Source organism: Ixodes scapularis, unplaced genomic scaffold (genome assembly GCF_016920785.2).
Source record: "Ixodes scapularis isolate PalLabHiFi unplaced genomic scaffold, ASM1692078v2 PGA_scaffold44__24_contigs__length_19508400, whole genome shotgun sequence".
NCBI classification, from domain to species: Eukaryota; Metazoa; Arthropoda; class Arachnida; order Ixodida; family Ixodidae; genus Ixodes; species Ixodes scapularis.
Window position 1 is genome coordinate 2274397 of NW_024609873.1, and position 26158 is coordinate 2300554.

General features: G+C 46.2%; 1 protein-coding gene across 1 annotated transcript in view; it reads left to right on the plus strand.

The window, feature by feature from the left end:
* The window catches only part of LOC115327237 (polycomb group protein Psc-like), a 49993-nt gene extending 31598 nt beyond the window's left edge, over positions 1–18395 (plus strand). Inside the window, exon 10 of the mRNA XM_040222423.2 lies at positions 16729–18395. Coding sequence (XP_040078357.1) covers positions 16729–17788 — 1060 coding nt within the window. The 3' untranslated portion in view covers positions 17789–18395. The remainder of the gene's footprint in view (positions 1–16728) is intronic.
* The last annotated feature ends 7763 nt before the right edge of the window (positions 18396–26158 follow it).

A 26158-nucleotide genomic window follows, 5' to 3' on the forward strand; every position in this document is an offset into this window, starting at 1 on the left:
ATTGTCATCATGACTGATGACGTCATCTGTGACGTCACTGATGACGTCACCGACATCCGCATCGTCATCATCACTGATGACGTCACCGGCATTCGCATCGTCATCATCGCTGATGACGTCATCAGTGACGTCACTGATGACGTCACCGGCATCGTCATCGTCGCTGATGACGTCATCAGCGACGTCACTGATGACGTCACCGGCATCCGCATCGTCATCATCACTGATGACGTCATCGGTATCCGCATCGTCATTGTCATCATCACTGATGACGTCATCGGTATCCGCATCGTCATCGTTACTGATGACGTCATCAGCATCGTCATCGTCACGTGACCCCCACCCAAGGTCACTTGACCCACCCCCCCAGTACCGTTCCCTCCTCCTCCTCAAGAGCTGCGCTCTAATTCGGCGTTACAGGGAGTTGCAAACGGCTTTCACTTTTTTCAACTTGTTCCTTCTTAGCTTTCCTACTGAACTCACAAATCGCGTAGCGTTGCTAAAGGTACAGGAGCGAGAGTACAGACCTTCGTTTACTCTCGCCTCTAACCACCTGATAAACATATCAAGTGTGGTAAAAAAAAATCCGGGGACGCTTAAGCACTTCTTATGTGTTGTGAATGCGAAAGCATGGATGTCGTTCTTCCGCTCTCCTAGTTCGTCTGCGGCGTACTGGCGTGGACGGCCACGTTTCGCTACTGCCGAGGTTGCGGCCGACGGCCGAGGTTGCGGCCGTCGGCCGAGGGCACGCTCTCATAAGCTGGCCGCGCCGCGCTGAGCTCGCCCTTACAAAATTTTTTAATGAATTTCATTTGAAAGTTTATGGAGTCTACTCATCGTATCTTTTCGATTCTCAATAGAAATGCAAATGAGTCTTGTAACGAATCCGTAAGGAATTTACGAAAACTATTGGCCACCGCGTTTCAATTAAGGTTTTGCCGTGTCACCTCACACGAATTTCTAATAGATTTCATTTGAAAGTCTAGATACACTGCTTTGAGTCTCTGTTGAAAATCAAATGTTTCTTTCTACCGCGTTGTACTTGAGGTTTTGACGTGCCATCTCATTAGGTACATTCCGACGAGTCGGAATATACCTAATGAGATGGCCCATCAAAACCTGAATTGCAACGCAGTAGAAAAAAAACCTTTGATTTTCAACAGAGACTCAAAGCAGTGTATCTAGACTTTCAAATGAAATGTATGAGAAATTATACTCCTAGCGTGGGTTTTTAGATAGAGGGCTCTAAGAGGGAAGACGGCAAGAGGTTGCATGACATGTGGTCCGGATGTAACCGTTGTTTTGAGGGAAGGGGAAAGTGAGTACAAGTGTCAGTTTTATGTATGCCTATATACGCATGCAGGGTTCAGAAAATGCCTGCATAAAACCGTGGGAACGAGTAATAACTGGTTTATTAAAAATGCAAAATTCGAGTATACGGTACACTGCCTTCGTGTCCATGGGGGACCTTGAACTGCATTCGTATCCATGGGAGACCTTGTACTCGTAACCTATAAAGAAAAAAAGATGCACAGTTACACGTTGATCTGTTTATCTAAACTTCAATGTCCGAGCAAGGTATCCTGTTCACAGTGCAGCACTACCTCAGCGCTGAATCAGTATTACAAACCGGGACATCAGTCCTTTAGGAAAGGAGGACACTCAGAACCCACGATACAAGCCATGGAAGTAGCAGTGACTCGTTGCCTTAACAGGGCTGAGTTAGTGCTGCACTGTATGTGTGAACCAGCCTTAAATGTGGAAAGTCACATTTAAAAGTCCTACATTTTTGCTCACCCAGGCACTTAATTTACACACTACCTTGATAGTTTAATGAGTGGCACTAATAACATTGTCAGGGGCTCCGTAATGCAGAAGTATATTTTGCCCCCGAGTCTGCGAGAATCAATCGCTCACTGTTTTTGCCGCCGCATTGCACAGTTTTATTTCGGCTTTTGAAAAGGTCCACCAAAGATAAGCGAGCAGATGTTGTCGCTCATGAAGTTTAGCAAATATGAACATAGAGAAGCTAAGACTTATAAGCATCTCGCAGAATTAATATGGCAATTCGGGCCAATTGATCCATGATCGTAGACAAGCGCCGCAAAAAAACACATGGACAATAAGTGGTGGTAAACACTGGCGCCAGTGTTTTATGTCCACTTCTTGTCCCTGTGTATATTTATTTTTCTTGTGTTTGTTTACTCTCTTGAAGAAGTATTTTTAATCACAACGGACGGGAAGGAAACTGTAATAGGGTTCTATGCGGATCATAAAGCCATGCTCCAAATGGGTGAGTGTCAACAGCAGCTTTCACAACAGTGGCAGATCCAAGAGGAGGGGGAAAAGGGGGGGGGGGGGGGACAGCCACCCCCCCCCCCCAAAGTCGACCCCCTCCCTCCCCCTTTCTCAGTGGGCAATTTGACATGAGTAGACCCTCCTTGCACAAGAAAGAATGGGAGAAGAGTATCCTTAAAACTTTTTCGCCCGCCCCAAAATGGAGGTCTGGATCCGCCCCCGTTCCACAATCGATGCAATACACTAAGTTTTAATTATTGGGAGGATCGAGACATCAGAGGCCGAATTCAAAAAGCAAACTTACGATAAAAAATTGCGTATGATAAAACCCGAGAAGAAATCCGTATTAACACAACAAAATTGTCGCAACTTTTGTGTGACTTACAACGGAATATTACGACATTATCCAAAGTGTCTTACAAACCTATTAGGGCAAAGATGGCCGCACATCATTTGGCTATTTCGCCGCGACCAGCAATGAATATAGAAGCGTCGGCAAGAGGCATACGTTTTGCGCCGACGAGTCTGCCGAGCTGTCCATCCTTCCTGTTAGAGCTAACGAGGTGCAGGACTGCGATTAACGGCGAGATGCGCCAATGAATCAACGAAAGAAAATTCCACACAAATCTTCAGTGCACCCAAAAGGATCCTTCACCTATGAACGGCGTGAACCTGATTCGGTGATCACTAGCGCCCCCTCGTACTTCAGTAGTGATTTCCAAAGTGGTGGGCAGCTGTGCGACTCTACCACACGAAAAGGCACATTCCTGATTGAATGCGCCTTTTTAATACGAAAGCATTATATGTCCATGGAGCAAAAAATCCGGCGTCCGGCTGCGTTAACCGAGTGGTACCAAATGTTAACAGAGGAATAAAAGGAAGAATAAAATGTGCTTCCACGGCTGAGATTTGAACCCGGTGCTGCTGTGTGAGAGCCGGGCATGCTAGCTGCTGTGCTATCTCAGCCGCTTCGGAATGCGGCATTACTCTCCCCTCAAAAAGAAGCTTGCCCCATTACAGCAAAAGATGGCATGTCTTTACCCGTTTTTTGTCCCTGTTTATCTGAGGCTGTTTTTTCATCATGTTTGGCGGCATCGGCGTTGATGTGCCCGAAAGATGGTCATAGAAATATGTCCTCGGTTCCATGACATCACACGTCACGTGACGACTTGACGTACCATGATGTGGGACGCCGTATGATGTAACGTAAAAAAATATTAGAGGGGCACTTGGGTATCCCTACGCGGATCGAATGCTAAAGCATTGCCATTAGGAAAAAAAAAAAAAAGGGAGTGTCGTTAGGAATGGCAATGCTTTCGCATTAAATCTACAAAGGGATACCCAAGTGCCCCTGTAATATTTTGTGTGGAGTCGAGCTCAAATAAACGCCGTACGGTGGAGTATATCCACGATTAAGTTGCTGCTAGTCGTGAGGCTTAATGTTTTGCACCAACAATACTGTAGAGTTTTTCCTCGGTTGCGACGAAGCGCCACTGCGCTACGAACTTGCCAGAGATTTCTGCATATGCAACCGCTTTCTTCTCGAAACCTACGGTGACCTGCACTCACTTTTGGCCAAAGAACAGTGAAAATACCAGATGTGAAAACAGCCATAACGAGCATTAAAGAAATCAAGATGGGGGTCATAGCATTAGCTTCCCAACGTGGCGAGACTAGCACAGGATTTCTGTTACTCGCCGTTTAAGACAGGAGTCGACTTTTTCTGGTCTGATCTTGAAAACAAAGTTTGGTTCGGTTAGTTTTGTAGCAGAAGGCCCGTGCTTTCCCGATTGTGGGGTCATCTTCTCGGTTCAAAATATGATGCAGAGTTATTCCCGTAAAAATGCATGGGTGACCGCTAGGACTCTTCGAAATGGTTAAATTAACTGAGGTCATGCTATACTCTATTGCCACTCTAGAATAGCAAAAGCCCCTCCCACAAAGCCCTTCACTCTTTTAAATAAGAAAACACTAGAGAGGAGGAGAGCCGAGAGGACACCGCCAATCATGGCGAGCAAAGGGAATTGTGGGTGGGGCTTGTGCTATTCTATAGTTGCAACGGACTATAACAAAAGTTTACAGTACCATGAAAACACAAAGACCAAGCATGCAGAGAAATTCGCAGGAAGAGTAGCAGGGACAGAATAGAGAAAACTGCAGCTGCAATATTTACCCTTTAAATTTCTCTCGACAGCACAGCAGAGACGACATGCTGGTCGTCAGCGCCTGGAGGGCCACCCCCTTGTACTGGGCGCACATGTAGTCTGAAACGAACAACAAACAAAAAATTAAATGCATGGACAATCCGCACATGCTGTTATTTCGCTTCATTGGCCGCTTCAGAGAAAGCAAGCATGCACACCGTTGTCCCAGCATGTCAACTGCTAGCCGAAACTTCCTGCCGCCAGGATTAAGATATTGCTTGTGCTATAAAAAAAAAAAAACAATTACACACTACCCAGCTGGCACGCTGAGAGTTCAAACATTGAAGAAACTAACTCATTAAACTTCAATGCAAGAGCTACACCTCGTGGACAATACACAAAATTATGTTCAGTGTAAACCTTGGTGGACTGCAAGGCTGCTTTACCTTAGCCAGTTTCGAACATCTGCAGCTTCATTCTTTTCAAGTTATTATGCCTGAAAATTTGTGACAAATTAACTGGGTTAAAATTTTTTAATCGACACCCGGCCCAAATATTTAGGAAGTATACTAGTGGGTTAATTTCTAACTTACCATAATTATTTTCGGCATCCTGAAGGCGTCGCTTCAGGGTCCAGTTTTCATATTGGATTTACCTCACCCTCACAGCTCCAACCACACTGAAATGTTTGCAAAGTTTCAGGCAGGGTAATTAAAAGTCTGCAGTTTCTCTCGAACACCGCTGTCACAAATTTTTTTTTTTGTCATTTTGTTCTGTTTAAGGGTGGTTTGGGGGGGGGGGGGGGGGGGGGGGTCAATTGCAATCCTCGCACATGTTTACCTGAGCGCCAAAGGCATGAGCTCGGATGAGACTATACTCCCTTTCATACTTAGGGTGCAACGCTGTCAAAGCTACTGGCGCGAGCGTGGGGCTTGATCTCTTTGGTCATTTGCACGCCTTCTCCCGCAAGCAAAACCGTAGATGAAGCCACGCACTCGCACCAGTAGCTTTGACAGCGTTGCACGCTAAGTATGAAACAGAGTAAAATGCCGGCCGAGCTTCAAACCAATGGGAAGAGGAAGACAAGAAGAAGGAAGTGGGACTTAGAGCGTTTCGGGTTCACCAACCACGAACCTGTGACAACCGCATAGGTCATTCAACACACGTTTCATACCGCTTAAACACTGTGTCGAACTGCATTTTGAAGTCAGTCCCAATTCCAATGGTGTATGAAGAGGGGCATTCATTTCGTGGCATGCCCTAAAATGAATCGAAGTGACGCAAGCTGGGAACACACTGCTGCTGCTTCATTTGGAAATAACTGCGGCCTCGGCTTGATCACATCACAATTGCAAAATGAAAGAGAAAAAAAAAGGAGGCGAAAAGGAACAAATGCTTTATCAAAAGTTCTAACCGACAAATGTAAACCCAGTTTAATTCTAGAAAGTCAGGGGACCGAAGTTTGTCCTAACAGTACAATCCAGTCCACTTCCATAACCTCGAAACAAAAGATAGAAATCCTCTTCAACCATTTTGACTGAAAAGGAATATTGGCTCTGCATGAACCGAATTCCAAGGAAGTCTCACTTCTGAAATGTAATGAAGTATGATCAATGTAATTAATTTATAGTTAAACGACATCAGTACACTGGTAGACCAATAAGACATTTTCTAAAGCGACAGACTGAAAGTAGCATTAGGAATTCAATACGTGCTCTGTTGACGCAAGCTACACTTTCTCGGAACATGCACAGAATGAGTGGCAACTTTTCATTATGCTACGCATAAATCCAAACATTAGGACAGATAAAGCAAACCCCACTAGTTAAAAAAGGAAGAAAAAATACATTCTAGCTTAACGAGAAAACGTGTGCCGAGAAAATAGGGAGTTTTAGAATATCGGGCGCTAGTTTACCGCACGTTACGGAGGGCAAAATAGCGAGGATTGCGGCGAAGAGTTTTAGAATAGCGTTTCTCTGCCGGGGACCCCCCAAAACGCAAGCATTTCGCGGTTAAAACGCCACCAAGATGTCGCGACAGCTTTTATTCGGAAGTTAGAACGTTTTATCTTGAAGATTAAACAAGCTTTTTGTCCAGAGTAACATTTTTATAGTTGTTTTATACTCAATGCCGCATGTTTTGTTTTTGTCACTGCCAAGCTGCTCTGTTGCACTTGCGAAGCGCAGGCGATCCACTACCCAGGCATGCTTACATGTCTGCCGCGACCGTAAGTACACGCGCCTCGATAGCTTTGAGCTGTGAATCCAGCGATCCGTGGCGTTTTCAATACGCTTCGACCATACCGACCGCGGTCGCCGAGTGCGACTCACGCAGTTCCCGAGCGGCCGACGGCGTCGAAGACGCGATCAACGGAGATGTCGTGGGCGCCGCCTTTTGCGGTACCCACGCTATTATCCAGAAATAACGGGCCCCAAAGCTCGAGTCCGAAGCTTGTTTTGGTTCTGCGCATGCACAGCAGCCACGAGATTATTCTAAAACTCCCTAATGTTCACTTCTCGTTCAACGCGTACAATGCAAACAAAGAAGTATGCTTACCAACTGCGTTGCAAATGCAAGTTGCAACGGTCGCAAAACTGGAGAAACCATGCCAGTCGGATGCAGCCGTAGCTTCCACCATGGTACGGTTGTAAAGTACTTGCAGATGGCGCCACGGCGCCACTAAAGCGAACAGCTATCATCATCATCAAAGTGCTCACCCTTCTCCTTATTTTCTCCCCTTCCCTACTGTCTTTTTTTTCCCCCTTTTTTTTTTTGACCGTTCTTTTTTTTTATGTATGCGTGTGTTTTACCGTAGGAAACAGCGCGAAAATCAGAAGAGGACGAAGAAGAAACACGGGACGAGCGCTCGTCCCGTGTGTTTTTTTTTCGTCCTCGTCTGTTTTTCGCGCTGTTTCCTACGATGAATTCCCACCAACTCGCCCAACTATCCATTCTTCGACGTGTGTTTATCGCGCGTGCGTGTACGATGATGGGTGGTGATGCGTGTTGAGATTTGGCGTGCGGCGCGCGCTCGTGCGTCTGTGTTAACATGATGAACAAAACAGCGCACACAAAGACAAGGACAGAGAAAAGGAACATGCAGGACACACAAGCGCTGACTCGCAACTGAATTTATACACAAAAGAAAGAAGAAGAAAACGTTCTCAAAAGACACGCAGGGCACGCAGTGCTTATGACAGGCGACACAACACCATCTAACTGCAATGTCTTTGCCCCATAGTCCGATCTAAAAACAAGGTTTCAGTGTTTAGTAGTGTCACTGATGGGTGGCTGACGCAGCAGTCCCCCAGGCTGTTGATGCAATGTGCTTCTAAGATTTCGCGAGTTGTCTTGTCTCGATAGTGTCCAATTATTGTTGTGCCTTTTAGAATCGGAGCACACGAGCAGGAATTGCAGTGGACGGGAAGGTGACCACCCACCGTAGATTTTAGTGAACGATCATGCTCGAGAAGGCGATCGTTTAGGCACCGTCCGGTTTGGCCCACATAGCTTCTACCACACGTCTGTGTTAAGGGCACAGGGTAAGTCCTATACTCCCCATGCATTTGAGGCCATGTTGAGGAACATTTTTCTCGGTGACTACTAGGAGTATTCCTGTCATGTATATATCATTTTGTTCGAAATATTGTGTTTTATCCACTGAACTAGAATTATTTGAACCAATCTAGAATAAGATTTTTTTTTATTCTAGTACTGCAATTTTAGTTTTTCTCATCTATTAAAAACTTTGTAACTCAAAAACTGGTAGGTGCACATTTTTAATTTTAGTTCAGTATATTTGAACACCCATGTATGTGGTAGGAAAAAAAGATCAACCCTCTATAATATCAGGTTAAGGAAAAAATGGCACCTAGGTACTAAAAAACACTGTTTTGAGATAATTGAATTTAAAGTAAAAAAAAAAACTGGTGACTGACGAATTTCTTGGCACCAACAGCCTCAGAGTCATTTTTTCAATAGCCGCCAGCTTGAAAGGCATTGCTAAAGTCATGTCTTCGCCTTTAGGGTTATCGCCTTGCTTGCCGGGCCTCTTTTGTGACCTGCCGTGTCGCTTGGTCCGTAAAGTATATTAGAGTGACGTCAACTTCCCTCAGCCACTTGATGGCTTTCCAAACAGGGTTCCATCCACAAAAATTCAAAACATTGGCTTGTGCAATGCTGCCACCATTGAATAAAGGGGCAGCTTTCAATGGCGCCATTTTGTCGTTACGAAAACACAAACGCTTGAATGTACACAGGTTACAGACCTGGGAAAAACGTGCACAGCGTCCCGTAATTCTCTTGGTTGAAAAAAAGCTATGCTATAGTTGCGAAATAATGTTTTGAGATTATCTGTTACTGGACAAGCTTTTAGGTCTTGTGTTGATTTTGTTTTGTTGGAGAATTCATCGATAAACAGGGAGTGTATCCTAAAAGGAGGCGTGTCACCTGCTACTTGCTTTCGGAAGAAGTGATTTTCAGCCCGAAATATAGCTTTCTAAAAACACTGGGACAATGGAAAATGTGCAGAAAGAACTAAACTTTTCAAATTGCGAAAAAAACTAAAATCGATATTTTTTTTCAAATTTATTTTACCCTGTGCCCTTAAAGCATCGCTTTTTCACACTGTAAACACGGACGTCGCTTGATGGACATTGTGTTTGCTGTTTTTTTATCGATGCCTAACAACAAGCACACTGCACACACCTTCGCCAAGGAAACGTCATAAAACCGGAAGATTGAATAAGACGCATTTTATTTGAAGATATTTCACGTTCTAAAAATGCCTAGCTATTTACAGAATTGAAAGTTTACCGGAATACATAAAGAATGAATAAGTCAGCTTTATGGCGAGATCAGGAGCATAGATATACAAACATGTGACATCATATAGAAATAATTGTGTTCATTGGCATCTCGCCATCTTTCAATTAGCATTTACATATTTTACATATTTACTGTATTACTACATACATCTTAAACAAGCAGTTTTCACAAATAGCACATCTCATTTATTTAAGCTCTTACCCATGACATTCAATAAAACATTTACAAGAAATTATAAATTACTTTTATACCCCATAATGCCGTACTAGTCATCATGAAAAAGCATACTAAAACTCCAGTGCACAGCATTCGAATTTTTTTTTTTTTTTGCAATGTATGAGCCACCTTAAAAGGACAATATACAATATGCAGGGAAGAATTTACAGGATTTTAAGTAACGAATATATGCACCAAGTTGCACACAGCCAATAAAAAAACTCACTCCTCGAGCAAAAAGCAAACAAGCCGTTCGCCGCAGAGACGACGTTCGCGGAGTTTGCTCAACGGCAGCAACTTGAACTCTGGGCAATTTGCATAGCAGATCCATTTACTGGCTCTATTTGAAAAAGTAAACGGAAAAGAAGGAACATAGCGCGCATATAACTTAACGCGTTCACTTCTTTCAGTATCGCGCGTACGAAGTTTGTAGTCTCACCTGTCGTCCGTCGCAAAACGAAAAAAAAAAAAAACTGCAGTTAGCGGTTTTTGTCGTATGCTGGCACCACTTTGCTGCACAGTAATATCCATAGACAGCAGCAATCCCGCAGAACTGAAAGCTGAAAGAGCCATCTAACGCGTAGACCCCCACCGCCGAAGGTTTTGGTTGCGCTCGAGCGTTTGGCGCACGCCACTCGCCTGCACGCGCTTCGAAAGATCAAACAAAAATAGCGGTCGACAACAGATCTCTCCCTGAACGCCCATGATTGGCTGAAAGCGCGCAGACTGATATTATATGGTGGCGAAGATAACCTCTGCGACACGACGCTCAAAACTGCGGCGGTAAGACTGAGAACCACGTCTGGGTTGGAACTAATGAATGGACGTACGAAGACTTGTGGATAGACGTACGGAAGCTTCATGTGGCGCCACACTTTGGCCGCCCGTGGAACCTCAGAGCTGCATACGGCTGACCATGCTGGTAAAGGAAACAAAAAAAACAAGAACTGGTGTCGCTACCGATGGGGCGTCGAAGACGCGATCCTTAAAATATGAAACCGAAACCAGTAAAAGTTACAATACTGAAACCGAAACTGACCAAATCGCGATAGAGGGGCACCGTAAATATCTTGTTGACGAATCTTGTGTCGCGAAACTAGGTTTTGGGAAACAGATTCCCCGTCTGAACTCAACCGAAAAAGTGGCGCGCCTCCGAAAAAAATGGCGCGTGTTTCTCGCTTCTGGAGCAATTTTTCGTTGAAACCTCACCGACGCCCGTCAATCACCCGAAGGAGAAACGCGGACGCTGCCAATGGCCGCTCGACTTCGCTATGACGTCTGACCTTCGAGGAGGAGCGAGCTTTTGGAGGATTCTGATTTTCGGCCGATTCCGTATCTGAGCCGAAGTCGAAAGAAAACAAGCAAACATGGCGAGCGACAAGCGGAGAAGCGGTGCGTACGGGCGACGAGTCTTGGTCCTACTCGGTTGCAGGTGTGTGAACGGCGCCTACAGTACGGATTGGGGCCGCGGTGCAGATTCGTCAACAGTCGCCGCGGGTGCAAGCACCGTATATCAACATTATGACTGGGGATAACGTTCTTTATTAGCGGTGCAAAAATGTCCGAAATGCTTCGAGATCATCTCGCGGTTTTTCCCGGGTTTGGCAGGACTAGTAAACCCAGTGAGCCGAATCTGACGAAATTCATTGAGTGGCATTAATAGAATAGGCTGTCTCTTCACACTGTGCGTACTTCATATCATTTGGATGCGAAACGCTTGGTATTCCCGGTGCAGATGACAAGGTTTGGCGAAAGTCTCGTGAGTCAGTACGTCACAGGTTTCACGCGTCGAACTCCACGTGTGAACAGGCCGATTTCGCGAAATCTTGGTTTCGCTAAACTGTGGCGCGTTGAAAAGATACATCGTGTGAATAAGCCTTTAGGAGTAAACGAGGGTGAATACAGTTATTCTTTTAAGCACAGAAAATAAATCTGTATATCAGAACTAGCACCGACGCGTTTCGGGAGCAATGCAGTAGGGAGTAGATTTTCTTTTTTTTTTTTTATAACACTCATTTCAATGTGTAATGAGTAAACTCAAAAGAATTGCTATTGATTGGGTAACGATAAACCTCACTTGAATTTTTAATGAGTAAATTCAAAAGAATAGATATGGAGCGGGTAATGATAAAACTCATTTAACGATGAGTTTCTTATCAGTTTCATTTGACTCTATAAAAACACATTAGAAGCTCAATTGAAACTCATTGTTCATTTTTGTAAGGGCGGCCATGCTGCCTCTCCGAAGTTCTCGTGCGGGCTCTGCGGCCAGCTGCTCCCTCTTGCCGGCGGCCGGGTCGCTGCTTGCGCTGCGCCGCCATGGAGAGGGCTTCTCTGGTGGCGTTCCTTGAAACTACGTCGCGCGACGGCCAATGAGAGCCTCGTTCCTTGAACCTATGACGCCTGCCATCCAAAGGGAGTCTATCCATCAGATTTTTGCTACAGACGACAGGCTTCGCTCCATTGGGACAGGGGAGTTTAGGTGCCGTCTGGCGCGGCTTCAAAAGCTGATGATTTAGGTTCGCTGCATGGGACAGTTAGTGTTTTCGCATTGATAATAAAACATTTCGTCCTGCTAATAGTAAAAAACTAGAGGGGAGGCAAAAAGAGAATGGGTAACGGTTATGCTTATATCCTAAATGTATTCTATTGGCGTGGCGACGGGAAAACAATGTTTTCGTCCATACTGGAAGTGACGAAATTTCGAGATGGCGGCTCTCTTGTGAAACAGGTTAGACCACCGGCAGTTCAAGAGGAGGGAAAGGATGAACTCCCCTCTTGCTTGGAGGTTCCTTTGTGTACCCGCGCCACGGTGTACGTCGCCATTCTCCCCCCATAGAAGATTAGCCGTCGCTCAGAATTCAGACAAAGCTTGCTTCCCCCCTTCTCCGCCCGTGGTTTCTGGAGTACTGCGCGCAACTATCCACCGTTCACTCCTAAGCTGACTGCACTGTGAAAGATGTGCTCGTTGGGCCAGGCACACTTCTATTTTTCCCACGTGATCACGCTCCCTCGGGCATACCCACGCGCAGAGTATGGGGTCGGGCAATTGAAGGAAGGCGGCTGATTGGTCCGGCAAGCGCGTAGCTCCCACCACACTGTCAGCTTAGGGGTGAACGGGGCATAGTGACGCAGAGCCGAGTGACGTGCTATAGCATAGCTTCCTCTATACTCACAAAGCGTGGCAGTTCGACGGCGGAGCCATATAGTGCCCGGTCGCAGATTCGCAGCGCGAGGATCTGGTAGCGCAGAGCATCAAGGACACATTTCTCGGGGAACCTGGACGTCAGCGCACAGCTTTCGCAGCGGCGAGGACCCGAAACACACATGTTCGCACGGGAGAAGTGTGTTTCGGCGTCCCGCCGCAGTGGGGCGCCAGTCACGTGGCTCTCCTCTCATCCATTGTCTGCCGCTGCACCTTTTCCATTTCGGCGACCGCTTCTCGGGGCGATCTGCCAGGCTTTGTTAGTGTAGAGGAGACTATGGCTATGGGTACCGCGGATGTATCACAGTGAAAAGGTGGAGAGCTTTCGAAGTAAGGAAGATACGAAATAGTCCGCTCCGCTTTAAAATGTTTGTGCCGAAAAGCAGGCTTTTAATTTTCACCGTCTTTCTTTTGGTCCGCTAAACGATATGCTATTAGTAAAATCCTAATCTCAGTTTATGTGTCCCCGCCCAAACCTCATTCCACGGCCCCTTTAACATCTGACGAACGCACTTTTCAGGAGCATTTACGGCTGATTGATTCAGCCCTATAGCCTCCTTTATTCTCCGAAGCATGCCAGTCCCCCGACGGAACCACGGGGCGCCCGGCCGCCCGAAAAAGGCGAGGAGCAGCGCCGAAGGGTTGCCGATGTGCTAGCGCAGAGCCACTTGGGGGGTGACCCTCAGCCAGCTCCACGCGGCGGCCTGGGGCCTCTCCGCGAAACACATATGCGTTTACATGGCCTCCAAAATCCCGAGCCTTCGCGCAAGCGCTTCGGGATCTCGGAGGCTATGGCGTTTGAACGTTCCACCCCCAGGCGGTGTCAGCCAGTCTTGCACACGTTACTAAAGAAAAGTAATCGATTACAATTACTATTACTCTTGGCTAAAAAGTATTCGATTAGATTACTTGATTACTCGACGGCAAAATTAATTGGACATTACTTAAAGAAGTAATCGTTACTTTTCCGATTACCTTATTGTGTGAAGACACATCTTTAGCGCTCATAACAATGAACTACTTCCAACCTATATTTCACATTTTCACAAGTATTGAAGAAGAAAAACTGGCTCCCTCTTCGTGGTCGTTGCACCTTCACAATGCGGACACAAGCATAGAATTCGTTTGAAGACGTTTAATGATTTGGGCCTTCGCCAGTGTGTGTGTGAGGGGGGGGGGGGGGGGGGGGGGAGCGGAGGGGCTTCTAGATCTTGATAAGCTTGAGCAAGGGCTGTCGCTCAAAGCTTGCGTCGCTCATTTTATTATTCACACGTGGATGAGCTCGCATGTTATACAAAAGAGCAGCAGCTCCAGGATTTGAAACGGCTCATGTGTAGTGTCCATTAGCGGAAGAGACCGCCTCGACCACTTCTCAACTCGAAACATTGCTTGTCACAAAGACCGCGTTGGGGAAATGGGGAAATATTTCAACTGCCTTTGTTATATTTTGCATCCGCTTTAGGCATTCTTCGGTTCTGGTTCTCCTACGGGCTGCGAGTAGGTACCCTAAGCAGGATGTTTTTATTTTTTATTTCTGTGTGTGTGTGCGTAAGGGGGCTATTTTGAACGAAGGACTCACAAAGCTACAGTCTGCTTCCTCAAACTTAGTCCTGAATGGCTTTTGTCACGCACTGTGGCTACCCTGGGGCTTCCCACTCCCAGTCCCAGCTCGAAAAAAACAAAAAAAAAAAAAAAACGGAAATTCCACAGAAACTGTATATAGAAAGAGATTGACATCGCTTCCTACAGCTCCGCAAAAATGTTTCTTTTTTCCGTCCGAGAAAAAAAAAACTAATTTTATTTTTGTCATTTTATAAAAAAAAAAGGCGTGTGCCCGGGGGGGGGGGGGGGGGGGGGGGGGGTCCCATGGACAAATTGTAACGGTTACAAGTAATTTTATTACTTCAAAAAGTAATCAGATTACTCTTCTGATTACTGCCTAATAAAAGTAATCAACTGATTACAAAATTACTCCAAAAAGTAATCGATTACAAGTAATTTGATTACTTGTAATGCCTACGGTACAAGTCTGGTGTCAGCGCGGGAAGCACGTTAATCGCCGAACGCTGAAAGCACGAGATGCTTACCCACCTTGTTCTAGTGAACCATATTCTGTTATCACTCAGTCCCGAAAGTGTGAGCAGCAGCCCGAACGCGAAAGTCAAAATGAAACTGCGCCACCAAAACATGAGCAGACGAACCGGCGTGCTCCTGAGGAACAACAAACCGCAACGGAGAAAAAAATAAAAGCGGAAGGAGGCACGGATGGAGAAAAAAGAGAGGAGGGGATAGCGAAGGTTCAACGCAACAGTAGGGAGTTTTCGTAGATCGTATTCGCTGTCCCCCAACGGCTCTTCGCAACCCACTACGATACCCGGAACTCTACAGTCGAGGCCATCGGCGCGCAGTCGCAGTAGCGGCTTCTTCGTTGCGGAGGGATATATCGGAGGGGGAAACGCGGTCTTCGAAAACTAATAAGGAGTTTTCGTCGATCGCGTTTCCCTTTCCGCTAACCAGCCCCCGCAACGAAGAAGCCGCTACTGCGCCTGCGCGCCGATAGCCTTGGCTGTAGAGTTCCGTGTATCGTAGTGGGTTGCGCAGAGCGTTGCGGGACGGCGAAATCGGTCTGCGAAAACTCGCTAATAATCGGGATCATGTTCCGAGGGAGTGTCCCACCGCGCACCAAAGTTACATCCTTACCTTGCCTTGCTCTGTTCAGCACGGACGCGACTATCGTCGATGATCGCGGAGTATTCGTACAACGGCGATCAAAACATTGTGCCAAATGAACGTTTACGTTGTTTATTAGCATATCCAAAACAGAACAAATACGCTTCGAGACATTTTGCAAAAACAGCCTGAGCTGGTAACGAAATCCGAACGCGTTATTCGCCTTACCTCGTTACCTTTTAATTAACAAAAGTGAGCAAACTGCAGACTCACGCCGCAACTGACGCAACTTCTCTCGCCATTATCTTTTTTTTTTTTTTATCTTAGTTCGCAATCTTGGATTACCTCGCTTTTTCGACTCCTCGTGCACCTTCTCCGGTCTAAGCGCACGGAAGCTTGACTCCGAGAACTCGGGTTTACCTGCACCGGAAGTCGTCCTTCGCCGTCTAGTGGAAGGGGTTCTGGTTTCCAGACTACCAGAGCCGCTACTGAGCGCGCCCATCTTCTCCTTTGCCGCTACAAGGAGCGCGACCTTGTTTTCCGATCCTACCGCTCCGGCATTTTTGGCGCTGTATAAGTGGGCCTTGTGCCTATACTCCGTTTCACCTTCAGTCCGAGCGCACTGGACGCCACAAGCCATCCCAGCCGATCCAGCGCCGGGAGAAAGTCGCGTGACCTGCTGGTGGGGCGGGGCGACACAGGGAGCTCAAGGTCGCATGACACTCCCTCAACGCCGCATTGGCTGGGATGGCTCCTAGCGTCCGCTATGCTCGGACGGCGCGCTTCCTTTTTTTTGTTCCTCCTTTCCCCTTTACGGCGGTCAAATTGTTTCGCAGGCTTTGTAGAACGAGGGAGGCTATGGTCCTCCAGCCCGTGTGTGGCGTGCGTGGACTCGCTCACTCGAAGGCCGCGGGGTGTTCGCGTTCTGTCGTCGCCGAGCGCTTCTTGCTTTTCATCATCCTTAATATACACTTTTATCCGAACAGTGTCTGCTTATACGCTCCGGAAGACCACTTCTTCGGACAATCAGATTTGGAAGAGCGTTGACCTAAATATAATCTCATCACGGAGGAATAGCGGCAACTTCTGCATTGCTGCATGCGGCTTGAGGATGACGCTTCCGTAGGCACGTTTCAGTCCAAACGACTGTCCTGCTCTTCCTATTTTAGCTGTTTCCTAGTTGGTGCATTGTCAACTTTTGTGTTAATACTGTAACGTGGGGGGAGTGTTGCTCTGAGGTATATAAAATAGAGCCCTTCTCTGGCTCAGCCGTGCTGAGCGGATTAAAGAACTTTTTGCAGGGGTTCTATCCACCAGTCCCGGGAGCGTCCGTTAAAGTTTCCGTGCCTCTCCGGGGGCTCCTCGCAGCACAACGGCGACCGAGAGGTCGGCTGCCCCCGGGAGTGCCCAGGCGGCGGATGTGGTCTGGTCGTCCTCCCCGTTGCAGCAACAGCGGCGGAAAGCGGCCGAGTCCCCCGCCGTGAGTCCCCCCGCCCTATCCAAGATCACTATCAGCACTCTGGACAGGAGCAGCAACAAGATCACCATCCAGACGAAGGAGGTGCCCCCGGCGGTGGCGCGGGCCATGTCCCCGCCCCGCTCCCCGCTGTCCAGGAAGTCCAGGCGCAAGGAGCAGCGGGACGCCGAGCGGCCACTGCAGCACGCCAGGCACCAGGGACGGCCCCAGGACAGCCAGGACGCCCAGAGGCCCCGGCGTCCCCAGAACCGCTCCCCGGAGCGACCAGACGGGGCGACGCCGGCCAAGAACGTGAGGCTAAACGGCGCCGACGTCGCCGAGGTCGAAGCCGCGGATGGCCGCCGCGCGTCCCGCCCCGCTTCGCCCGGCAGGCTGCTCCCTGAGAGTGCGTCGCTCCCGGAGCCGGCCAAGAAGAGCCAGAGTCCCGCCGGGAAGTGCACGAGGCCCGGCAGCCCCGGGCTGCCCGCATCTCCGCCCCGGGCACATCCGCAGACCTCGAGGACTCCCCCCGCCGTCCCGCTTGCCCCGAGCGCCAAGAAGGGCGACGAAGACACGCGGCCCCTCGACCTCTCGGTGTCCCACAGGGGCCTGCCAGCGCCGGCGCCCGTGCGTAGGCCTCTCGGGCGGCCGCCCCTCGCACTCCCTCCGATGTGCACACCGGGGACCGCCAAGGGGACAGCCTCGCCCTCCCCGCACCGCAGGGCGGCGGCGTCGTCCCCCGCGGTGTCGCCGTACCAGAAGCCGGCTGTGGCGGTCAGCCAAGCCGCCACGTCCTCGCCCCTGTCGCAGCAGCACCACCACCACCACAACCACCATCGGAGCAGCAGCAGGGGCTTCCTCAAGGGCGCCAACCTGACGTGCATCAACCCGGACCCGGACGCCTTTCACCCGCGCATCGTCATCAAGAACCTGCCTCCGCGCGCTTCCGGTGCCAGCTTTCACAGGATGTGAGGCTGCGTCGCCGTGCCGCCCTCTCCCTCGAAGAGCCTCCTCGCCTCTAGTCCTTAGCCAGGTGTTTCTCCTAGTTCTACTGCGCGCGAACGCGCAGCTGTCGTGATCCGCGCGAGACGGCACCGTTTGTGCGTGCGAGTGAAATGTGAGTGGATGGAAGCCGTCGTGGCGTCAGCGGGAAGACATCTGGATAAACACCCTTTACCGCTCGGATACGTCGACTTGCGTTGGGACAGCGGGCACTGTGATCCCTCCTGGTGAACACGCGGAGGCCTCTGGCTCGGCCGCGAAGCACGCGTGTCCTCCGTGTGCGCCCTGCGGCGTGGGTGGGTTGCGAGAATCTCGGTGTGTGCGGATTCGTGTCGTGCTGCGTGAGTGTCTTCTACATGAGGAATACGTGCACCCCCTGGAGTACACTGGTTTACCTCGGAATACGGCACGCGGTCCTCGTGATCCTCAATTGTGCTAGTTTTTTTTTTTTTTTTTTTTTTTTTTTTTTTTTTTTTTTTTTTTTTGCAGTGACTTTTTTGACGTTTACGTTCAAAATAGTTTTGAGTATTATTTTATCGTCTGTGAGTCCTCTTCCTGAAGACGTAAAAATATTTTCAAAATCATGTTCACGTCCCCCGTCAAATTATAGATTTTTTTTATGATTACTTGTATTATTTTGACGCCTCAAACTGAAAATTTCTGAGCTTCGAAGTCCGGATGGAAAGTGACCGAAAGTGGCGGTCCAAAGATACCTTGCTTGCGGACGGCGTCGCGGTTCAACACTCATTTTCTGAAAACAAAAGTGGTGCAGTCGACTGCAGCTTTGATAACCTCTTAAATGGTTCAAGGAAAGACATTAAAAAAAATTGTCCCCTTTCAAAGAAAAAAAAAAGAAGAAACTTTTTAAGGTACAACGTTAGCTAATAGGCCTCAGGTAATGTTTGCCTGAGTGTGCGAAGCATTACGTAATACAGCACCTTGGCTTTTCATTCTTTATTTCTGCTGTCTTATATAAACAAAGGAGCTCAATCTCGTGCCATCAAATTTGCCGTTAATTGGATGACATTTCCTGTCGGAAAATGTGTGTACCTCGTACAACCGTGGCGCAGACTGCAATATGAGAATTTTGTTGCTCGTGTGCACCGGTCAAGAAGCATCAAGAAGGCAATGTTCGCATTCACATTTTATTTAACATTCCAATTGTTTCGCAGTTATCCCAATCGTACACGCACCAGGAAACACATACAAACTAAAGAACAAACTCGCGAAACCCGGTTAAAAAAAGAACGGGAGCCTTTGTTGAGGATTCAAACTTTTAAGTGAGACGCGTGTCGAAATGACGTGCGAGAGCTGAGAACATCGCCGCCGGGTATGTCATGTCCGAAAACATCGAGTGTCGAGCAAGTCGAGCGCACACACGCTGAATGATGCATTTCTAGTTCCAATCAGTATTAGAACTTCTTGTGCGTGCGACACACGACTCCGTCAACATGCCAACACAACACCGACCGACAACACCATCAGAAACGAAATAGAACGAAACGGACGCAACCGTGAAACGTGTACAACGCTACCACTGCGACGGCTACATCGACGGGGGACATCGAAATAATAAAGCCACTAGTTTGGCATTTTACGGAGGTGACGTCATAATGTCAAAATAGTTTTTGGACTATTTGACGGGGAACGCAAAAAAAATCACTTCCCCCAATTTTTTTTTTTTTTTTTTTTTTTAAGTTTTAGGCAACGGTGCTTGCCCGCCGCTTCGCGCAGTATCACGCCTATACATGTAGTTGCCGCACCGAAGTAAGGCTGTGCAATATTGCTGCTGCACGTCATTCTTGGACAAAACAATCCCGAAGGGAGACACTGCACGTATTGCACATGGTTTACATAACTGCGCTTCGTATAATTCCATTATTGTTACAGCGAAGAAATATCGAAAGTTAATGAATGATGCAGTCATAACTGCACATAGTCCATCCGGATTTTAATGGTCATGTTATTGCCGGAAGAATAAAGGTCTCTGAAATCACGTGATCAAGCACATGTATAGATGTTGTTCGGAGCCTCGCATTCCTCATCGTTTTCTTCGACCATAGTCCATGAGAAGGTAATAACAAGCGCTTGCGAACACATCGTGTTAGTTAAATTAATGTTGACCTCTTAATTTTGCAATTCGCAGCTTATTTGATTCGCTTCCGAGATAACGCACCAACTATGTACGGCGACGAGTGCCTTGAACACTTGTAGTTCAGGTCTCATAAATGTCCGAATGTTTCCTTGAACTAGATATTTGTTCACTGCCAAATTGACAAATACCCCGAATATTTTCAGACGCCTTCCTGACTGTAGAAAGGGTGATATATGTACGAAGAGGTGGTTCCATGTGAGGTATGGTACGTTAAGTGAGCTGTGGCGAACATGTACAGAGGTCACCGGCTTTCAATTAGCTGTTTGCATTAGGTAAGAAAATAGTATATAATATTCTATACAAACCTGCTTTTTTTTTTTAAGGGGGCAATCTATTCTTTGTTATATTTCGAAATTTGCGATAATAGAGAGTTTTAGGCAACCGTTTTTGCCCGTCCGATACGTCGAAACAGCGGTGCACCTCTACTCCAACGGACACCGCCCGCCTCGAAGCGACGACGTCTATGGCTCTGCGGCGGCTTCGCGCGTGGTGCCCTCTTCTGGCTATGCAGCGTACCATTAGTTCAACGTCGCGGGTCCGCACATACGCAGTCTTGCGCGGAGGTCGCCGGAGGGCGCGGTTGGCCTCATCGCGCAAGTTAAACGCGCGTTTGCCTCCTCAAGGACCTTCTGTACGCCGATCAGAGATGGATAAATTACTTTCAAATTATAATTTAATTACAATTACAATTACTTTGCTCCAAAAGTAGTTTAACTACAATTACAATTACTACTACGCAAAAGAAATTTATTGCAATTACAAGCTACTTTTAAGAAGTAATGCAATTACTTTACAATTACTTATTTCTGAGAGTTACCCACCTTGGACCATATAGCTTTAAACGAGTTATATGGCCGCTGTATAAATGTCACGTATTGTGCTTTCCTATAATGAAATTTATTAAATGACTTATAGAACTTAACAGTTTGGAGTAATGAACTCCTGCGTTTTTATTTCTCAACAAATAAAAATAAATTACTTTATATACTCCAAGACACCCGATCGCCAAGCGAAATTGGGTTGACTCACTTTTGGTAGCCGGGCAAATAAAAATGCGACAATGATTACAGTGATATCTGAATATTTTATTAGTGTTATATCAAACTACCATCGACAAGCACTAATACCACCACACACGCCAACAAACGTTTCATGTTATTGTAAATTTTGTACATTGAGTTGAAATAACAATGGCACAGAAATTTATAAGAATCGAATCGGGGCTCCCGAATCAATGGTGACAAAATTCACAGGTGCGAGGTGAGTCTCCTTAGTGCTTATGCAAATGGTATTCAAGTCACCCCAACAAAAAATAAACTTGAAAATAATACAAGGAAACAAATATGCGACAGTACTGGTATAATAAAACTCACGTAAAATGGGTGATAAGAGAAACTTGTAAACACGTAAATCATTTAAAGAATACGACAACTTACGAAAACATTTCATCCACAATGATTCGCTGCCTGTCTATGTCTGTGGAGGCGTAGTATGCCGGATGTGGGTAACCGTAGCACGCGAATTGCGGTCGCTTTCATACAACTAGTGTGACAATAGCAGCAACTCTTGCCAGAAATTCTGGGTTAATCCAGTTCACGATAACACCCAAAAAAGCTCCTGAAATAGGTCATAATTTTAGGATCGTCATGTAACTAATCATTGGGATAGCATGATTGTATCGATGTTATGCGCCTCAAAAACAAGACCGATTTGAATTTAGTATCGCAAGAAGCAACTCGAAAAGTTCATGATATACTGTAACCGACTTTTTTTTTTTTTTTTCTCGCGAATCTGCGGATCGTCTACAATTCGCGAAAAATAGATCCCGCGAAGAATTCCGGTAAAATATAAACACATTGGCATCTACATTGCGATCCCACCGCGTCACGAAAATCAGAACCCGCGAATTATTACAAAACTCCGGCCTCTTGGACGCCTCGATTTCATGAATTACTTGAGTGTTTCAGCTGGAAGATATATACGAGCCATTATTACTTTTAATAACTGTAAGTATTGAAAGTGACAAGAAAGTTGCCTACCCGCCAATGTTTCCGCAAATTGGAGGTCGCCTTTCAGTTTGTTGAATATGTTTTTTTAGAGACGGTGCGCAGACTTTGCACCTTACGATTATATTTTTTTCCATTGCTGCTAATCTGTTCAAAGAAATGTTCGTAAGAAGGCCACGGCAGCCTTACCTTTTCCATTGTAGATAAGACTGTTGCAGGTTCTCAATGCAAAGCGACACTGCGCGCCTCGGGACAATAACACAGGCCAGGACGAGAGGACAACGCGTGGAGGGTCACGATAGAGGTGTAAAAACAAAGTGCAAGCCACGTACGTGCGTGAGAAGCCCTATATAAAGAAAGAAAGGCTTCAACGAAAAACAAATGTAACAAACAAGCTCCCTACAGTCTAACGTCGAGGTTTGTAAAGTTTCGGAATCTCGTCCAATCAGGTTGAGAAACGGGTTAGAGCAAACACTAAATAATGAAAATTTATACAAAAAGGTAGACGATGATTGGGGGATGGAAGAGCAGTGTAGCAACAACGGTTGGAAGTAAGGCGGAGTGAGTCGTGTTAACGAGACCTGCTGCTTCTTCGCCTCGATATTAGAGTAGGACGACTAAATGTTAGTGGTACCAGCAGACGAGATAGAGGAGAGGGACGTGAAGAACTCATAAAGAAAATAGAACAATTTCATGGACAATAAAAATCTCCAACCTTCACTGAAATATGGAAGCGAATATGCTAGCGGCGAAGACGCGCAAGGAGAACCTCGAACCTCCCCGCCTCAACCGTATGATGTGAGCCGAGCCCAACCAGCTCGACTTCGAGCCATGTTGCCCTCGGATGTGAATGAGAAATAAGAATGACCCCTAGGAACACGAGCAACAGGAAGCGAACGAGACGAAGAGACAGATTTCACTACGACAAGAACGAAAACGGACGCGAAGTTCGCTATTATTTCTCAATTTATTTCTCAAATTTTTTATTAAATCGTTTTACAGTCGACAAAACCCTTCATTTTGTTCTATCCCGGACTCCCTGTTCCGTTCCTCTTTTCCCTCCTTTTTGAGCAGATTGAGATACACCCTCTTTCCTGTCCCTTTGGCTGTACTGTTGTCTCCGTGGTCACGGGGAAAAGTGCCGGCGCCGCAAAATCTTGCAAAAGTAATTGAATTGAGCCGGAAATTTTGCAATTACTGACGCTTGAAAGTAATTAAATTTCAATTACAATTCCTTTTAGCAAAAAGTAACTAATTACAATGACAAATTAATTAAAGTAATTAAATTACAGTAATTCAATGACTGTAACTGAATTACTACTTAAGTATGACGCCGATTCGCTTCGCGCGGCTTGTGTACATTTGGTTACGTTCATGGCAGGGAGCTGAGAGTCAGCGACACTTTTGATCAGAGCAAATACACTATTAGCTCACCCCCTGCCTCCCCCGCTTCCCTCAACGCTGAAACGTTGACAAGAACACAGAGAGGTGGAAGAGGCAAAGGGAACATTTGTGTCAACAACACCAGATGGAGCTCAAGGCAGACTTGTATGCGGTTCAACTACTCTACTCGAGGTACTGTAGTTTAACTACTTTTCTGAGTAGTTTAGTAACTTTCAATTCCATTCTTATTTCGGTAATTAGTAGTTTACTTTAATTACTTTTTCTGAGTACTTCTACTCAAATTACAAGTTACTTTCGATTTTTAATGGTTGTTTTCCCTAGCAACAAACGTTGCTGCACAAAAGAGATAAGATGTTGGACGATCAGCTGATATTTGCAAAGAGGGGGAAGCATGTGGCGTAGGTAAGGGGAGGGGGTGGAAGAAGAAAGTGAGTCGGAAAGTCCGAAACCCCCAAAATTTTGTCGAGCCCCCCCCCCCCCCCCCCCCCCCCCCCAGCAACAACACTACTGCGAAGCGCAGGGGAGCGAACAGGCACGACGCAAGAGAGGCCGAGTAAGATTAGCGCCGAAGACTGGCGCTTCTTTGTGTCCCGAAGCTCAATGAGACTTGACCCATTCGAAGAAAGGGCTGGTTCCCTCTTCCCCCCCATGTAGAAACTCTCGCCCACTACAGGAGGTGCACACACTGCATCTCCCTCAAAGAAGGCAACAAACTGCAGCACCTGCTCTGAAGCTCATCTGGTGCTCCCGTAGTTTGTGCTGTACTTGAAGAATCGCGTGCTAAAGGGCAACGCAACGGGGGCCTTTTTGCGCTGCCTTTCCTCCCAAAATATAGAATATGCAGGTCTTCAAAGATTTGAAGATCGTTAGAGAAACCTTAGTAATTCCCCCAACGTTTTTATGTAAAAAATAATAAACAAGCAGTGTTGGGAAGTACTCTAAGTACATAGTAATTAAAGTACTGCCGTTTAGAAAACTTGCAGTTTACTTGAAGTACACTCTTTGGGCATGTACTTGTACTTTCCGAGGAAAGTAGAACACCCGAATTTAAAGTACATTCCCCGAATTTGAAAACAAAAAAATGGCGTATCGTCGTGTGAAAACGCGTTCTTTCAAGACGTCATCTGGTCATTTCTCTGAGCGAAGTAATGGCGGCTATAAGACCGACACAAATAAGTGGCTTAAAAGTTGATTGTGTCAAACAGCTCGTCAGCGATAGTAAAACAACTACTCTGTGGTGACTTGACTTTATACAATATTCGCCGCCATTTCCGTAAAAAACTGATGCACTTCGATTACCTCAGGAGCATGCGTACCAGTTAAAGAAAAACACTGTATAGGGAATGAAAGGGCATGATGAAAGATTCTGTTAAACATACTGATACTTTACTTTGAAATATATTGCATTTACAGTACGTTACTTCAAGTGCATGGCACCCGGTGTACTTACTACTTTACTCGAAGTGCATAACCTTTAATTTACTTCGTGGTTTTCTTGTACCTTTTAGATGTACTTTACGCAACACTGCAAACAAGCAAACACTGTCTAAAAATCAAGCTCAGGCAGTGCTAAACCTCAAAGTAGAAATGACACATTTGCAGTACATAATTTACCAAACAAACAAGTATAAAACAATTAGGCACGCAGAAGCAGAACCAGCTAATAAAGCATTTCTTTGAAAAAACAATCCGATCCATATTTGGCTAGCACAATTTCGCTAACGGATCGAAACCTATGTACTTTCTTTTTACCATAAAAAGAACATATAAAAGTAACTTCAAAGTAACTTCAAAAGTAGTTCGCTACTTTTTTACGGTAATTAGTAATTTTCTCTATTACTTTCCGTTTGAGTAATTTCTACTCTACTCAAACTACTTTTGAGGTCAATACTCCGTAACTTGACTTAATTATTTATTTTTTTTGTAATTTGTACATGTCTGGCTCAAGGTTGCAGCGGTCCTTTCGGGACGTCACACACGCGGGCCGTCGGGTTCACAAACGTAGTGCGGCAGGAAAAAAAAAGCGCATAGATCTGCCGTTGGCGTAAGAAGTTTATTTTATTGAACGAGCGTGCTTTATTGCCTATTATAATAAAAGCGATTAACAACGATTGGGCTAGAAGGCAATTCTTATTACGCAGCCAAGGCGTTCAACAATTTATATGAAAGGAAAAAAGAAAGCAATGTGTCTCTCCTACTTTTTGTAAGGCCAGTCTCAGGTGTTTTAACTTTTAACATAATATAAAAAGAAATGTGTATAGGCTTTAGAAAACTGAGTAGGCGTGGTTAATGTATGTAATCACCGAATCTTGCATGGGAGTCGAGACTAAGGGTTTAAAACGAACTCTGTAGTGATCTGTTCGAGCTTTCTTTCTTCGAGAAAATGCAATGCGTACATAAAACAAATAACCTTGAAAATTAGTGCCTGCAAAATCAATGATTGACCTCTGGGGATTCCTTGCCTCCATTAAAATCACCTATTTATTTATTTTATTTAGTTACTTATCCAATACCCGCAGCGCCTTTCGGCATTACAGGGAGGAGGGGGGTACATACGCCAAACATTACTTCAATACACACAAGCAGGCTTCTTGTGAAGTACAGTTGGGTTAATTGACGGCAAGTATATACGCAGAAGCAAATCACAACTTTCGCAACACACAGCATCACTATCAACAAATGACGGCAGGATAGTTTATGTAAATCGAAGCATATCTCGAATCCGCGACACACATTGCATAAGTTTTATTTTAGCAACTTGACTGATTCCAGGGC